Source organism: Ylistrum balloti, unplaced genomic scaffold, assembly GCF_031769215.1.
Source record: "Ylistrum balloti isolate Yb309-2 unplaced genomic scaffold, AGI_CSIRO_Ybal_v1 Utg369582, whole genome shotgun sequence".
In the NCBI taxonomy this organism is placed as follows: Eukaryota; Metazoa; Mollusca; class Bivalvia; order Pectinida; family Pectinidae; genus Ylistrum; species Ylistrum balloti.
Genome location: NW_026781872.1, coordinates 536,583 through 549,715, shown reverse-complemented (window position 1 = coordinate 549,715; position 13,133 = coordinate 536,583). Strand labels below are relative to the sequence as shown.

The 13,133-nt window shown below is 35.5% G+C and overlaps 1 protein-coding gene across 1 annotated transcript in view; it reads right to left on the bottom strand.

The window, feature by feature from the left end:
• Positions 1–13,101, bottom strand: part of LOC132543623 (integrator complex subunit 9-like) — a 35,005-nt gene extending 21,904 nt beyond the window's left edge. Inside the window, exons 1-12 of the mRNA XM_060207141.1 lie at positions 13,003–13,101; positions 11,419–11,546; positions 10,967–11,033; positions 10,591–10,659; positions 7,216–7,355; positions 6,822–6,908; positions 5,219–5,339; positions 3,907–3,996; positions 3,442–3,486; positions 2,993–3,104; positions 2,181–2,361; positions 711–771 (exon numbers count right to left, since the gene is read on the bottom strand). Coding sequence (XP_060063124.1) covers positions 711–771; positions 2,181–2,361; positions 2,993–3,104; positions 3,442–3,486; positions 3,907–3,996; positions 5,219–5,339; positions 6,822–6,908; positions 7,216–7,355; positions 10,591–10,659; positions 10,967–11,033; positions 11,419–11,546; positions 13,003–13,011 — 1,110 coding nt within the window. The 5' untranslated portion in view covers positions 13,012–13,101. The remainder of the gene's footprint in view (positions 1–710; positions 772–2,180; positions 2,362–2,992; positions 3,105–3,441; positions 3,487–3,906; positions 3,997–5,218; positions 5,340–6,821; positions 6,909–7,215; positions 7,356–10,590; positions 10,660–10,966; positions 11,034–11,418; positions 11,547–13,002) is intronic.
• Positions 13,102–13,133: the final 32 nt, after the last annotated feature.

Sequence of the window (13,133 nt, the reverse complement as noted above, 5' to 3'; positions counted from 1 at the left end):
AAGAAGGAGCAGACAAAATCTGAGGAAGTATTATTTCTGTGAATGGATGGTAAACCACTGGAATTCACTTCCTAATGCCGTTGTAATGTCACCAACAATCAAAACTTTTGAATCCCAATTGGATAATCATTGGAGGCAAACTGAACGTGTTTATAATCATGAACTAGACATTAACACACTGATCCATATTAGGGATGCTAATTCTTTTCAATTCTGATCTGGATATATAGGCTTAATAAGCCTGTGTCCAGTATATCATTATTATTATTGATCACTGGTCAAAACATATACTATGATCACACAGAACATAGTTCCTAAATCTACATAAGTAACAAGTTGTATTCCGATATACAGCATTATTTTTGTCTATTATTCTTGAAATGCACGGGCCTAGCAAATGAAGCAAGCAAGAAATGACAATTTGACTTGTATAAAAAGCATACAAAGAGCAACAACTCAATCACATACCTATATATCATTACAATCCTTAAACCATTCTACCTTCAAGTATTTACTGAGGAACTGACGACTGACAACAGAAATTGGACAGTGATTTAAACTGTCTGTAAAAGTGGGCTAAAAAATGCTGGTAATGAGCAACATACAGGAAACTAACAATGTTTCCAATGAGTGAGGGTATACTTTGTTCAAACCAACTATTGTTTCCATAACAATTTTATTAGTGTTATTGAGGTGAAAGAAAGTCCTACCTCTGCGTGTGGGAATGGGGGCTCAGGGAGGTAAACTCTGGACTGTTTCACTGTAGATAACCTGTAATAAATATAGTAATACTACAATAGCAATGAATATCACATCATCAAGCAATAGGTGAGTACAGGTACTGTGTAGGTGAGTATAGGTATTGTGTAGGTAAGTACATGTATTGTGTAGGTGAGTATAGGTATTGTGTAGGTAAGTATATGTATTGTGTAGGTGAGTATAGGTATTGTATAGGTGAGTACAGGTACAGTGTAGGTGAATACAGGTATGGTGTAGGTGAGTACATGTATTGTGTAGGTGAGTACAGGTATTGTGTAGGTGAGTACAGGTATTGTGTAGGTGTAGGTAAGTACAGGTATTGTGTAGGTGAGTATAGGTATTGTGTATTTGAGTACAGGTACTGTGTAGGTGAGTACAGGTATTGTGTAGGTGAGTACAGGTACTGTGTAGGTAAGTACATGTATTGTGTAGGTGAGTACAGGTATTGTGTAGGTGAGTACAGGTACTGTGTAGGTAAGTACATGTATTGTGTAGGTGAGCACAGGTATTGTGTAGGTGAGTACAGGTATTGTGTAGCTGAGTACAGGTATTGGGTAGGTGTAGGTAAGTACAGGTATTGTGTAGGTGTAGGTGAGTACAGGTATTGTGTAGCTGAGTACAGGTATTGCGTAGGTGTAGGTAAGTACAGGTATTGTGTAGGTGTAGGTAAGTACAGGTATTGTGTAGGTGTAGGTGAGTACAGTTATTGTGTAGCTGAGTACAGGTATTGTGTAGGTGTAGGTAAGTACAGGTATTGTATAGGTGAGAACAGGTATTGTGTATGTGTAGGTAGGTACAGGTATTGTGTAGGTGAGTACAGGTATTGTGTAGGTGAGTACAGATATTATGTAGCTGAGTACAGGTATTGTGTAGGTGAGTACAGGTATTGTGTAGGTGTAGGTAAGTACAGGTATTGTGTAGGTGAGTACAGGTATTGTGTAGCTGAGTACAGGTATTGTGTAGGTGTAGATAAGTACAGGTACTGTGTAGGTGAGTACAGATATTGTGTAGCTGAGTACAGGTATTGTGTAGGTGAGTATAGGTATTGAGTAGGTGTAGGTAAGTACAGGTATTGTGTAGGTGAGTACAGGTATTGTGTAGGTGTAGGTAAGTACAGGTATTGTGTAGGTGAGTATAGGCATTGTGTAGGTGAGCACAGGTATTGTGTAGGTGAGTACAGGTATTGTGTAGGTAAGTACAGGTATTGTGTAGGTGAGTATAGGCATTGTGTAGGTGAGCACAGGTATTGTGTAGGTGAGTACAGGTATTGTGTAGGTGAGTATAGGCATTGTGTAGGTGAGCACAGGTATTGTGTAGGTGAGTACAGGTATTGTGTAGGTGAGTACAGGTATTGTGTAGGTGAGTACAGGTATTGTGTAGGTGAGTACAATTATAATTTGCTACATCATTTGGACACTCACCACTCAGCAAAAATATTTGAGAAAGCCAGGACACTATCAGAGACAGGAGACATGAAGTACATGGGTATGGTGCTCAGTCCACAAGTGTCCAGATGGCCACTTAAACACTCAAAAAGGTCGTAGGTAATCCCTGATGGATAACAGGGTACTAGGACATTGCCTCCATTCTTCAGGGTTACAGCTGTGAACAAATTCAGAATATAAATGACAGTTAATCTAATCAAAACAATTTTTTCTAAACCTGGTTTTTTTCTATACATACTTTTTCATACCTGCCAACTTTTCAAAATTCTCATGGGGAGAAAAGTGAGTGAATAACATTTTTCACTCGCAACGATACCTGGCATGTTGCAACATTTATCACAAAGGAAAAAAATAATCAATGTATATTTAATCAATACATCTAGATAACTTTAAATTGATAAAGTGCATGTTTTACTATACTATAACAATGAAAAATATCTGCTTGTTTAGTAAGGTTTAAACTGGAATTTATTCATTTAAATTCTCAGTATTTATTGAACTCACACAGTATAACAGCTATTAAGATTGGTAATTATCTGTTTAATTGTTATTAAGGATATGTATTTCCAAATATGATGCTTCCGAAAGAATTTGTTTAATTGAAATAAGGAAAAAATAATATTAGTCATCTCATGAAATTTTAAGCTGTTATTTTATACAAATAGAAAGAGAAGAAAATAAAAAGACTTTTTATTGCTGTAGAAATCTTGTACATTAGTGTCAATACTAATTCCAAGAAAGTCTCAAATAGAATATTTAAGATATCAAGTTTAAGTATTTATGATCACCTGCATTTACACAGAACTCTCCAATCATGGCGTCAGGGTTGACAGTCGGTGTCTGTGTTAGACATCCTAGAATAAGAAGGTCACTGTTCCTAAGGGGTGCCTGATCCACCGGCTGTCAAGATAAATATCAAATAATGCATTTGACAGGAGTTCAAAACTGATTTACCTTAAACAACCACTGATATTTAGTAATCAGTTTCCATATAGCATATATGTATGTCCTGAGACTGATATAGAGAATTCACATCCTACAAAAAATAATCTGTAATTCATTGACAATCTGTAACTAAATCTGGAGAACTTAATGTTGTGATCTATCAAGCATGTCAGTCTGTGTTTGAGGTAAATTATTACAGCTACCAGATTCTTGTTCCTATCCATTAAGATTTGACAGAATTACCTCCCTTGTGTGCTGTGTCGCATATCATGCAGTAGATTTGTGAGTTTACCTTAGGGTGGGTGGTTAATGTTGATGTGCCAGCTACATAGCAGATCTGCAGAAAAAAATACAATCTTGAGGTACATATTAATACTTCATGTGACACTAATTGACTTATCCTAGAAGAAGGGCAAAGTAGTAACCTTAATGATTGAAGCACACTTTGGTCTGAGTGTATTTGGCTTACTAAGGTATATTTACAAACTTTCTGTTTTCAGTGACAAGAAAAAATAGTCAAAATATTGCTAAGTGCAGTATAAATATGTTTTAAATTTTATCAATGGGAACACTTCAGCTTTTGCTTGTTAATTTTATGAAAGAAAAATCCTGACATTATCTTGAGAATCACTCTATCAGTAAACCATCATAACATTATCTGAGGTTAATGTACTGTTTCCCTGACCTCCTTTCACTATAAAAGATACATATAGAGGTGATATTATAATGGAGAAACCTTTTTGATGTTTTTCCTTACCTTTTCATACTCTGAGCTGATTACCCAGTTACAACTGCCTATACTGTACCCAGAGCTACAAGCCAGCACTGTCAGGGAACCATAGATATCCTACAGAAAAAACATCAGGATTCTGTATTACTGTACACAGAGCTGCAAGCCAGCACTGTCAGGGAACCATAGATATCCCACAGAAAAAACATCAGGATTCTGTATTGCTATAGTCATCCAATGCTTAGCTTATGTCTGATAACAAACCCAGCTGTTTGGAGAAATGATACACAAATACTATTTCATCATCCTGACATAAGCTCACCTACTGACTTTGAATCAGAAACGACATATTAGCCCCTTGGTTTCAGTTTTATCAGTATCTATGGGGTTTTGTAATGAAAACAATTGTTTTTTCCTAATGCGACGAATGAAAGAGTAAGAAAGTCTTAATTTTTTTCACCTGTCAACAAATCAGACATCAGAGATTAGGGTTTAACATGAAAGATAACAAGCAATGGAGCTAATCAAATGCAGCAGCCTAGATCCTCAGACTTTTTATGAGCTACCAATTGACTTTTTCATTATAACACCATGACTGTTTTCATTTTATAGGTTGGGCCATTTGGACCAGGGTTGTACTTTCATGAAATACAGATGACCCTCCTTATCTTGTTTTGCTCTTGGGCAAGTCTTGTCTAAGCTTTTCAGGGCACATATTAACATTTACATTTTTCTTTCAAGTACAAAATCTAGTTTTCTGGGGTGAGTTTTCTGTGTTGATGAATCAGGGGCCTATTTGACCAAATTCAAAATAATATTTTTTTATACTTTTTGTATCTCTAACTGGTGATTATTATCAAAAATACTTCTTATTGTAACTATACAACTCTTTTTTTTTTACCAAAAAAATTCTAATATTTAATCAAACAATTCCTTTTTTAAGAGTGGGGATGAAATGTACCAGTGAACTTCCTTCCTCGGAGTGTAACCACAAGTTTTTTTTCTTTGCGATCACATATACGATCAGTGGCTAGAGTGCAAAGTGTACCGAGACTTATAGAAAACATTTTTGATATTTGATTCACAAACTTTCACACCACAGCTTAAGATGGTATTTTGTTAAAAAGGGCTTTCAGTGGCCATTGGCCAAAGGAGTAATCAAGACACCTAAACTTACACAACTGCTTTCGATTTTATATCTGATCCATGTTCTATGTATGTGATATACGTAATATTTTTGTCTTAATAAAGGGGCAGGTTGCCTCGAAATTTTGACAATTCACCTGTCTGTATGGTTATAATTACTTCATTGATCATATATATACAACTATATACCTACCCTTCTCTCATTGTAGCCTACAACCTGGACACGAGCCAGACTGGAGTTAACATCATGCCTCGTGTAACATTTCTTCCACATACGAGGACGTACTGTATCTCTGAGGAGGGGAGGTAACGACCTGAAACAGAACAGACACAATCATACACAACATGGCTTTAAATTGTCAAAATAGTTAAGATTTCTGTTGACAAAACACAACAAGAGGCCTAGTGGTCTTGACGGTCACCTGTAATAAGCAATATTGAATGTAAAGGTTAAAGGATAGTTTTCAAGTGTCATAAAACAGAAATTGTGACACTGAATATAGACAGTGTCAATACCTGCATACCTTCAAAACTGTAATCCTATAATGAAAATTTTTACAGATTTATTGAGAAATATGCCCAAAAAAGTTTTTTTTCTATGAAAGATGTAGTAAAATTTTAAAAACTTCCTCCCTTGGAAGAAAAGTGAGACCCATTTTGGTAATTAAAGCACCTGAGGATGCTCTGAGTCAATTCGACTGCTTTTGGCCCTGCCCCTTGGGCCCTGCCCCTCTGGCCCCTGTGGGGTGGGGAATGTGTAAAGCACAATTTTGCTTCATCTTAGGCTAGGGACAGATTTCTGCCAAACTTCATTGAAATCTAATCAGGAGTTCTTGAGAAGAAGTAAAAAATTTTCACCTGTTTACAGATGTACGACACATGACACTGGATGAAGACGATCGCAATAAGTCACCATGAGACTTTGTCTCAGGTGACCTAAAAACATCAGATTAGGAATGTATGGTTAAAAAAAACCAAGTACACGCAAGAAAAAGCAGTTTAGTGATGAAGAAAGGTTTTTTAATTTAATTTCATCAATCAATTTTCTATATCTTATTTTACAAATCAGATCAGCTAATTACAGTGAACTGGTAAACAATTCAAAATGATGCCAATCTTCCAGGTTCATGCTTTATGTCAATCAGAAGGTACACGTGGCAATGGTATACCAATGAAACAAAAAAAACATTCAATTCTGCACACAATCAAGGGTGGAAACTTTTTCAGTTTAAATCAAAATAATTTTCTAATTTGCATCCCCTGTCGATTCCAAGAAAATGTTTGATAATCAGACCCAATCATCAGATCATATCTGTTACAGGAACACAGAATGCACTTGTCCTTCTACTCAATACAGACTTCTATCTCTATATATACTTACTTCGTCCAGGTGATATCATCACAGCAATTCACTGAGTACAGACTTAAGTTTGGGTGAGTACTTACTTCAGGATATGATCCACTGAGTACAGACTTAAGTTTAGGTGAGTACTTACTTCAGGATATGATCCACTGAGTACAGACTTAAGTTTGGGTGAGTACTTACTTCAGGATATGATCCACTGAGTACAGACTTAAGTTTGGGTGAGTACTTACTTCAGGATATGATCCACTGAGTACAGACTTAAGTTTGGGTGAGTACTTACTTCAGGATATGATCCACTGAGTACAGACTTAAGTTTGGGTGAGTACTTACTTCAGGATATGATCCACTGAGTACAGACTTAAGTTTGGGTGAGTACTTACTTCAGGATATGATCCACTGAGTACAGACTTAAGTTTGGGTGAGTACTTACTTCAGGATATGATCAGCTTTCCACTGAGTACAGACTTTAGATTTTGGGGTCCTCTCTATATACGTCACCAACTCTTCCATGTATTGTCTGACAACAGAAATATAATATATCAATTTCAATCAATCAGCGAAATGCAAAAACATTATTCATTGTCATTAAAACTACAGTATAAAGTCTGGAAGACAGAAATGTGCATAATATTTATTTTTACCAATAATCAAATGGAACAAAGAATTTGTACATAACTGTCTATCTCCCAATTTGATGAGTTATGACAGTACAGTATAACTCCACTAAACCTCAGTATCAAGTATATCATTTTCTCACCTCCCAATTTAAAGATGGAGGAAGTGTAGTATGACACCCTGAAACTCTTTGAATTTTACTTTCTTACCTCCCAATTTGAAGAGTAGGGTCAGTGCAGTAGACAATACCCTTGAAGCCAGTGTACTCCGTGATGTAAGGAAGAGCAAGGATTGTGTTGTGATTAGAGATCAGGATAGCATCAATCTGGGACAAATCTGTAATGCTCACCTAGAAATGTCACAAGCTTAATGAATACAAAAATTATATTAAATTTCAGTCAAAATTCTTTTTAAAAATAAGAACATTAATAGCAAGATTATTCAGCAAATTATAGTCCCCCACTGACAGAACACCTCATTATAGTCCCCCACTGACAGAACACCTCATTATAGTCCCCCACTGACAGAACACCTCATTATAGTCCCCCACTGACAGAACACCTCATTATAGTCCCCCACTGACAGAACACCTCATTATAGTCCCCCACTGACAGAACACCTCATTATAGTCTCCCACTGACAGAACACCTCATTATAGTCCCCCACTGACAGAACATCTCATTATAGTCCCCCACTGACAGAACACCTCATTATAGTCCCCCACTGACAGAACACCTCATTATAGTCCCCCACTGACAGAACACCTCATTATAGTCCCCCACTGACAGAACACCTCATTATAGACCCCCACTGACAGAACACCTCATTATAGTCCCCCACTGACAGAACACCTCATTATAGTCCCCCAATGACAGAACACCTCATTATAGTCCCCCACTGACAGAACACCTCATTATAGTCCCCCACTGACAGAACATCTCATTATAGTCCCCCACTGACAGAACACCTCATTATAGTCCCCCACTGACAGAACATCTCATTATAGTCCCCCACTGACAGAACACCTCATTATAGTCCCCCACTGACAGAACATCTCATTATAGTCCCCCACTGACAGAACACCTCATTATAGTCCCCCAATGACAGAACACCTCATTATAGTCCCCCACTGACAGAACACCTCATTATAGTCCCCCAATGACAGAACACCTCATTATAGTCCCCCACTGACAGAACACCTCATTATAGTCCCCCACTGACAGAACACCTCATTATAGTCCCCCACTGACAGAACACCTCATTCTAGTCCCCCACTGACAGAACACCTCATTATAGTCCCCCAATGACAGAATACCTCATTATAGTTCTGCATGACACTGCCTCACCATGGTGAACCCATCTCCAAAATATAGTGTTATTTATTTAGTAAAGGAGACAGGACCGGCACATTTTATTTTCCTTGATGTAGATCAAAATCAAATTGAAGGCCAGGGTGACCTACTTTTGATATGCAACACACTGGCTCACCAAGATGAATTCATGTCCCAAGTATAAAGTTCAACTCAGGTGAACCAATATCCCAAGTATTATGGTATTATAGGGAAACAATAGTGCATACACTGTGGGACTGTTCAATAGTACAAAATTTCCTCTACAGCTTTGAAACATTATTGGATGCTTTAATTATCCCTTTTTCTTTTAACAAGGAATCTTTCCTCTTTAGCATAGTATCACAGTCAGGAACAAGTAATAGACTAGATAATGAAATTTTAATTATGATCTAGCATTATATTTACAAGACCAGATGCCTTCAATATACTCTATCAATAAATGCCTTAATTAATACCATATAAGATCATTATTATGTTCAAAAATATATAGCATGTTGCAAAGGGGATCATTTTGTTAAAAAACTAGAAAAGGAATGGAAAAAATGGAACACCCTCCTAGAATTATAGATTAAAAATTATTAAAAGTTATTATCTTTGATTTCTGGTAAACACAATACAACCCCTCTGTCAGTTTCTTGATTTTTATTTCAAATTACTATATATATATATATTAATATATGCAAATAGATGAGCTACAGCGCAAAATCAGGATTTATTTATTAATATTTTTTTTTTCATCCTTTCCTGTTTTTCTTTCTCTGCCAGTCTCCTCTGTTTTTCTTCTTTTCCTGTTTCTCTTAATAAGGTAATATATGTGTATTTTTTATCAACGTTGCAAGCTAGTGTACATGTGAGCTGTGTGATGTCTGAGTGAATATGATATGCTATGAATGTAATCAATACCATATATTGCTGAAAATTCTTAATAAAAAATTTTCTTAAAAAAAATATATATATTTATCAAACGCTCTAAACCAAACAATATTAGAACTACAACTATGAACCACTTCTGTAGATAGACAAATATAACCATTTATTTAGTATGCGATCACACAATCTTTTCTCTTCAAGGCAATAAGGATTTATATCGGGCCATTCAACTTCAATTCAGTTGTTAGACGTACTGGATAAATGGACAGAGGCTATGGATAAAGGTTAGAGAATCAATTGCACATATATATGGATTATCAGAAAGCTTTTGACAGAGTACCACACAGAAGATTATTAAGTAAAATTAGATCATACAATATTTCGGAACAAATTTTCAGATGGATAGACAGTTTTTTGAATGGGAGAAAACAGCATGTAAGAATAAATGACAGTCCGAATGGAATGATGTATCATCTGGCACTCCCCAGGGATCAGTCCTTGGCCCCCTGCTGTTTGTCATTTTCGTTAATGATTTACCAGATATTGTAAAATCAGATATGTATCTATTTGCAGACGATACAAAAGAGATAAGAAGACAAAGTAATACTTCAAGAAGATCTAAATACCATGGGAGAATGGCTACTAAAACTACACCCGGATAAATGCAAACATGCGTTGGATGGACAAGTTACTGCACAGATAGATGGAACACGAGCAAAGTACCAATAACTGGGGGATAGTCTAGGAGTCACTGATAAGGAAAAAGTGAAAGATACAGATAAGCTGGAGTCTGTTCAATGCAGGGCCACAAAAAGTTTACCAGGAAAGCAGGAAATGTCGTACCAGGACAGGCTACAAAAGCTAAATCTTCCAACTTTAACATACAGAAGGCTTAGAGGGGATATGATAGAACTCTGTAATGTCACAAATGGTATATATGATAAGGATTCATGCAATTTTGTAAAGCTTAAGATGGATGTAGGAATAAGACGTGGTCGAGGACACTATAAAACACTTTTTCTTCAACAACACAGGACCAAAAGAAGAAATAGCTTTGCTATAAGAACTGTAAAAACTTGGAATAATCTTACAGAAGACATTGTATCTGCTCCAAATACAAATACTTTTAAAAACAAACTGGATAAGTTTTAGAAAAAACAAGATATTGCATATAATCATAGAGCTACTGTAAACTAACCGGAAAATGAACTTTAACCACACTAGTATAATTCTGAGTCTGGTGAAGAGGAACACTGTGTGTTCCTGTACCGGAAACACTACTATACAATACTGATTATTATTGTAAATTACAACAGTAGTAATTTATTATTAAAAAATGATGAATAATTTGTAGGTACATACCTCTGGTATTGAGAATTCAATCATTCCATCTACAAATACATTTCCACCACATTGCTTCAGCTCTTGTTCCTGGACGCAAGGTAGATAAATGACGATTTAAACAAGTTTTTTTTATATAAATTGAGCAACTTTTGTCTATTGAGAGATTGTATACATATCTCACTAATTAATTTAAGAGCAACATAACGATTACTTCTAGAATATCACAAATATTAAACACATTACTAGAGACAAACAAAATAAATATCGGTAATTTAAATAATAATGAAAAAAAGTATACAACTGAAGTAATCACTCGGAATAAAATAAACAAATCTACACTGGTATAAGGTACAACTCAAATATTTCTAAGGGAGATAAATCTTTACACACTTACCAACAAGACATTTTCTTCACTTTTGTCTTCAGAGGATGTCCATCCTTTTAAGTTGGATAATCTTGCACTATACAGGAATAACGATAATTTTTTCTCATTAAAGCTCTGAGCAGGATCTAGACGTTAAAACATATACATGGTAGAACATTTGTACATACTATATACGAACAGAAATCATAACACCTTTTCTTTTACCTACAGATCTGATTTATACTCGTTCTTGTTACTGTAGAGTTGATTTATTACCAGATACAGACTTTTAACTGGGTAGAAATAGAATGTTCAATAAACTTTTCAATTTACTTGTGATCATTATCAACACCCAGACTGCACAAGCCTAGAATCAAAAGACATGAAAATACATTGTAGTTATGATACTGTATTGATCATAAACTTAGAAAGAAACTTCATACATTAAATATATGATATATTATTACATGTTTGTATCTTACTTGTGTACAACAGGCAGTGGTAAGAATTTCAGTATTTCTCTCACATCCAGACCACAATCCAACATAAAGGTCACACCTTTGAAGTGAAGGATGAAACAAGGTTTGCTTGGATTGGCTGACAGACAAGTCTATATAAAAAAAAATGTGCCATTATAATGTGAGAATTAGTAACTTTGTTGATATTGTATGGTTATGATCATACCTTCAATAAAAAGATATGTGCAATGTTGACTTAGCAAAGGTATGCCTGGTAAAAACAACATTCATATAATCTGAACTTCATTTGCCTCTGACCAGAAACATTTATAGGTGAAGAGAAAGCACTATTTTCTGATTTGTGAAACTGTTGTGAAACTGAATAAAGTTATTCTACACTGATGATAATTTTTTTTCTGATAATATTTTATTTGAAAAGATAAAAAATAACTGAATATTATTAAAAGCAAAAAATGCAACAAATAATCGACACATCAATCCTAATTTAATTGGCAGCATCAGTAAGAGAAGGATTGAATTTTACATCCATCTAGTATATCTGGATATGATCAAGTATCTTAAATCGAAACTGTAGCTTCTCTGTCCATACTTGAACAATATTAGAGGTTTACTCAGTGAGAAAGTTGTGACAGGCATCATTTGCAAAATCAGCTGACCAGCAGCGTCATATGTTATAGGAGTACACAGTCCCAAGATTGTTGGACAATGAATGTTGGAAAGATTCATAACTATAGAGTACCCATCAAAAGCTGTCAACTAGAATTTGGAACACATTCTCTAATGTCCTCAACATGCTAATCAAAAGAAAGAATACAGAATTTACAACAGGACTTTCTTCTTCTATTTAATGCAATGAATATGAATATTATACTAGCAGAATTGGGATCATGCTTAGAATAACCAGCGAAAGGAGTATTAGTGTTTGTTGTGTTATAAGTTGATTACTACATTGATATAAATGGATAAATAAAATGATCGTAGTTACATAGCTCAAGTGGATTAGAGGTCTTTACCAGGTACTAGAGCACTGGCTTATCTGGTTAAATCAGCAGATCTGGCTGTATAGTAAAATCTAAAAATATGTATATAAGGCACATGTAAACAACTGAACCACACCTGGTCATGATCACAGTGTACACATCGAAAGAATGGACAAAGAATCTAGTGAGTTGGTTAAACAAATGATTTTTGTAAAAGGGCATCTTTTTTTTCCAAAGAGTTGGTTGCATTTTTTGGTACTTGAATCACTTTATCCACATGTTCTGATGGCGAGACATGAAATTTCCTTAATACATTATCAAAACACATCACATCTCATCCAAACACCTCACACATCATTTTTTCTTCCACCACACCATTCACATTCATTGCGGATTATAACTTTTTTGCGCTGAAACTTCATGCTGAAAGCACATATGTGGCCTGAATCTGCATCAAAGGGATGCTTATCTGCAGACGACACATGGGATATATTGGATGGAATCACTATATATATTTTTACTAAATAGCGAGTGTGCGAAGATGCTGAAAATATATAAAGATGAAATTCCACAAAATCGCCTGAAATTGAAAAAGCATTCACCTTACCAATTTCATGGTGACTATTGATTTTCCTTCAGCGTTATTAACCGCTGGTATTCATAAAGACGACTAATTTGGGGAGCGGAAAAAAATCACCGTGCAAAACGACTGGAAGCTGCCATTTTCCTTTTACTTCT